The following is a 4,220-nucleotide window of genomic DNA, read 5'->3' as shown; positions in this document are numbered from 1 at the left end:
AAACTGGAGCAGTGGCTCAAACAGATCCCAGGAACAACATCAGACATCTCAGTCCAGAAATGTGCAGTTCTAGGCACAGCCAAGATACTGCGCAGAACCCTCAAGCTCCCAGGCCTCTGGTAGAGGACCCGAGCTCAGAGGATGAAACAGACCACCCGCGGAGGGTGAGAAGGGAATTTTTTTTTTTTATATATATATATATATATTAGTTACACTAGGCTAGAATAAAATGACTATTGTGAAGACTGATTGCTGATCTCAGTAAAGCTTCGCTTTTGTGTGCCGGCAGGTTCGAATGCTTGAACAGAAGAACAAGTTGGTGGAAGCAGAGATCGAGGCCTACCAGAACAGGTTCGAGAAGCCTACGGGTCTACGCTTTCTCTACGAGGAGCAGCTGAAGGAGCTGAAAAAGATTGCTGATCAGATGAGAGTCCAGCGGGTAAGGCAAAAAATATTTTACACTGCATGCCCTTTTTTCTTTTTTCTTTTTTTCCCCTCCTACATTTCAAATGTTTAGCAAGGCATGAAGCTTTACATCTTGCTGACTTAGAAGCTCTGCTTGAGCGACGCTACAAGACGTCAACTTGGTGTTTTCAGGGTTCTTTACCTGGTAAAACGTGCCGATTTCTGGCAGGCAAATGTAGAGGTGCCTTGGTGCGTTTGGGTGTCACAGAGTACAGCTGTCATCGGTTATGCTTCATGCACAGATGATGACTTGCTCATGCATTCGCTTGCACACAGTCACCCAGACGCAGGAGGGATGGAGCAGCAAATGCAAATGGGGTTGCATGAGCTACATTCCGCACGCCTCCTTGGGTTCACCTTCACATTTAAATGGGCAGTATTATGTCAGATTGACTTTTTTGGAGCTTTACATGATTCCCTAATCAAAAACATATTCCTGGAGTGTTGCCTGGACTCATGCATGTTTGAGAAATCTTTTAATAGTGGCAACTATTCAGCTGTGCAACACTGGTGGTATAATTAAGCGCTGCCGTTGACAAAGAGTGCTGTTTCAGTTCACACTCCATTCCAGTTGGTGGCGGTAGTGGACACCTCAGGTTTTTTGCAAACCGCCAAAAAACACTAAAGGAAGAAGAAGATTTTGCAATGACCTGCTGAAGGCAGAGTGTTGGAAAGAGCAGTAGCTTCTTAAAGAGACAGAGGCCCAATTTGCAGGCGTTAAATCACAACGTCATGTTTGCTATATAAAGTAATTGTATACAACTGATGGTAACATAATTATTTGATTCTGCTATAATATGGCACTATGAATAATACTGGTCCTTTAATGCACAATGGAGTTACTTCTGGTTATTTTCAGGACATCTCTTTTGCTGCTAAAGAGGCTGCAGCTGGTCAACTAGAGGCAATCAAAATCCGATACGAGGAGGCCTTGGAGCTGAGAAAGAAGGCCGAGTTAGAGATCGAAGCCTTCCGTCCAGTAAGTGCTATTTTATTGCTATCCAGAATCTCTGCTTGTGACGACAAGCCTGCAATCATAAACACATTACAATCAATGGTTTTCTCTAGGATGTAGACAAAGCCACTTCCTCCCGCATTGCCTTGGAGAAAAAGCTGGAGCAACTGGAGGTTGAAATCGAATTCTTGAAACGGATCCATCAGCAGGTAGATGAAGTGTCTGCGGGAGAAATGATTCCCTCCCAAATTATTCCTAAACGTCTCCTTTTCGTATAGGAAATCGAAGAGCTCATGAAGCAGATCTACGCTGCCCAGGTCTCGGCCGAGAGCGCCTTCTCTCTGCCCGACCTGGCTGGGGCTTTGAAGCAAATCCAAACCCAGTATGACGATATCGCAGCCAAAAACCTTCAAGTCAGTTACTGCTAAGTGCAAAAAGACAAATCTGCAGTGTGTTTTGACGGATGCCTAAAATTAGTTTAATTTCCTACCTTAGGAAATGGATACATGGTACAAGAACAAGTTTGAAGATTTAACAAAAAAGACGTCAAGACATGTAGACAAAGTTCGAAGTGTCAGGGAAGAAATAGCTGGGGCCAAGAAGGATGTGAGTATCTTAATTTGATGTACGCAAATAGGAAATAAATTCTGCATTCTATCAGCACTTTGCATCATTCATTGCAAAACACTGCTAGATCCAAAACAAAGAACGTGGCTTGGACTCCCTGAGGACCAAAAATGAAGCCCTTGAAGCACGGATTCGAGAGACACTGGAAAAGCACAAGAAGGAACTGGAAGAGCTGCAGGTAAACGTTGGCTCATGTGGTCCCTGGGTGGACACCTGATCACACCGCAGTAATCACGTAACCACCTTAGCACATTTGTTTCCACAGGCTCGGATTGAGGCCCTGCAGCTTGAGCTAAAATCCACCAAGACGAAAATTGCCCTGCACCTGCGTGAGTACCAAGAACTTTTAAACATCAAGATGGCTTTGGAGATTGAGATTACCACGTACAGGTACATCGCAGCCAGGTTTTCCAATGAATTCTGTGTATTGAAGTAAACTGTGACACAAAGAAATAATTTTGTTTTCTCTTTGCAGAAAATTAATTGAGGGGGAAGACCTGCGGCTCTCTGGCATGATGAATTCTCTTTCTGTAACCAGTTGTAGCATGAGCGTCATTGGTACTGGGGTGAGCATTAGCGCAGGAAGCATTGATGGTGTTGGCGGTTTGGGTGGTGGACCAATAGGAGGAGGCAGAGGAGGAGTTGGAGGTATGGCTAGTGGTTTGGGATTGAGTGCGGATATGGTTGCCGGAGTCACGGGATCACGCCCTGATGATGGAAAAGTTGCGGATGGCAGGAGTACCGGCGATATGAAATGTCCCGCTGGCAGAGCAGGTATTGCCGGCATGCATGGTGGTTATGAACAGGGAGGTGTAGGTGTCAGAGCTGGTGATGGGAGTCTTGGCACTGATGGAAGAATGAGTGCTTCTGGTGCTAGTGGTTTTGGCTCTGGTAGCTTTGGTCCTGGTACTGGTAAAGTGGGTACAGTTGGCTCTGGTGCTGGTGTTTTAGGCGCTGGTCAAGAGGGTTCAGGTTTTGGCACTCCAGGTTTAGGTACTGATGTTGGTGGTGAGGGATCTATCCATAGAGGAATGGGGGACAGAAGTGGAATCGGAGCACATGCAGATGGTGACATCTCAGGGTTAGCAGGTGGTGTGGGTGCCGCTGGAGTTGGATTCAAAAGAGGATACGGCGGTGAGACGGAAGGCAGAAGTTCTGGTTTGGATACTGGTGTTGGTGGAGTAGGATTTGGCTCTGGGGGAATAGGTGACAGCAGTGGAGTTGAAACAGGTGCAGATGGAGACATCTTGAGCTCAGCAGGTGGTATACATGCAGCTGAAGCTGAGATTAAGGGTGTTGGGTTGGACACCGGTGTTAGTGGTGTGGCACTTACTTCCAGAGGAAGCGGTGGGGTTGGCACACAATTGGATGGTGACATCTCAGGTGGCGTGAGTGGAGCTGGAATGGGACTTGGAAGAGGTGGTGCAACTGAGGGCAAGGGCACTAGGGCTGATATTGGAATGGGTGGCGATGGAGGTACAGCCCGTGGAGCGGCGCTTTCTGAAACCCGAAGAGGAATCTCAGGTGCTGCTGGATCTGCAGGGAGGGGCGGGGACGCTGTGGGTGTTGCTCTGTCAGGCGGTGGCGGAGTTGGTGGAGTTGGTAGGATTGGTGGAGGGAAGGGTGACATATGTGGTGTCAAGATTGGATCTGGATCAGATGGCTTTGAAGGCAACACAGAGTCCTTTGTGGAGCAGGCTGTGGAGCTGACAGAGAGAAGAACAGTGCTTATTAGGTAAAAGTACCACTGGTCTCAACTTTTTGAATAAACCCTCTTTAAAACGTGTGACTCAAACTCGGAAACTGTAATCAAACTAATTTGGTAACACTGATTCTATGAGTTTAAGCTCCACCAGTTATCAGAGCATTCCTCATTACGCTATCTCGTCTTTTCTCCTCTGCTACAGAACAGTTAAAAAGGAGGATGATGTGCTGGAGATGGATCACCAGGAACAGAAATACACCATCACTGGCGCTGCCAGTGACTCCGATGTCGAGTGAGGATCACAAACTCCCCGGTGACCTCTTCTCGCCCTTAAACCTCCTTACCCTTTGAGCTTTGCACTGACCAAAAACAAAAAGTTCCCATGTTTGGGCGCTGACCTTTGCCATATGGCCTGGACAAGAGAACCATGAATGACCCCTTGCTACACACTGACGAGATATATATATA

At 46.9% G+C, this 4,220-nt stretch overlaps 1 protein-coding gene across 1 annotated transcript in view; it reads left to right on the top strand.

Annotated features, from left to right (window-relative positions):
- Window positions 1–4,214, top strand: part of LOC103478235 (keratin, type II cytoskeletal 8) — a 6,611-nt gene extending 2,397 nt beyond the window's left edge. Inside the window, exons 3-11 of the mRNA XM_008431894.1 lie at window positions 290–439; window positions 1,325–1,444; window positions 1,534–1,629; window positions 1,699–1,833; window positions 1,916–2,026; window positions 2,115–2,225; window positions 2,313–2,437; window positions 2,523–3,782; window positions 3,955–4,214. Coding sequence (XP_008430116.1) covers window positions 290–439; window positions 1,325–1,444; window positions 1,534–1,629; window positions 1,699–1,833; window positions 1,916–2,026; window positions 2,115–2,225; window positions 2,313–2,437; window positions 2,523–3,782; window positions 3,955–4,048 — 2,202 coding nt within the window. The 3' untranslated portion in view covers window positions 4,049–4,214. The remainder of the gene's footprint in view (window positions 1–289; window positions 440–1,324; window positions 1,445–1,533; window positions 1,630–1,698; window positions 1,834–1,915; window positions 2,027–2,114; window positions 2,226–2,312; window positions 2,438–2,522; window positions 3,783–3,954) is intronic.
- Window positions 4,215–4,220: the final 6 nt, after the last annotated feature.

Source organism: Poecilia reticulata, linkage group LG16 (genome assembly GCF_000633615.1).
Source record: "Poecilia reticulata strain Guanapo linkage group LG16, Guppy_female_1.0+MT, whole genome shotgun sequence".
NCBI classification, from domain to species: domain Eukaryota; kingdom Metazoa; phylum Chordata; class Actinopteri; order Cyprinodontiformes; family Poeciliidae; genus Poecilia; species Poecilia reticulata.
This window is presented reverse-complemented; position numbering and strand designations above follow the sequence as displayed.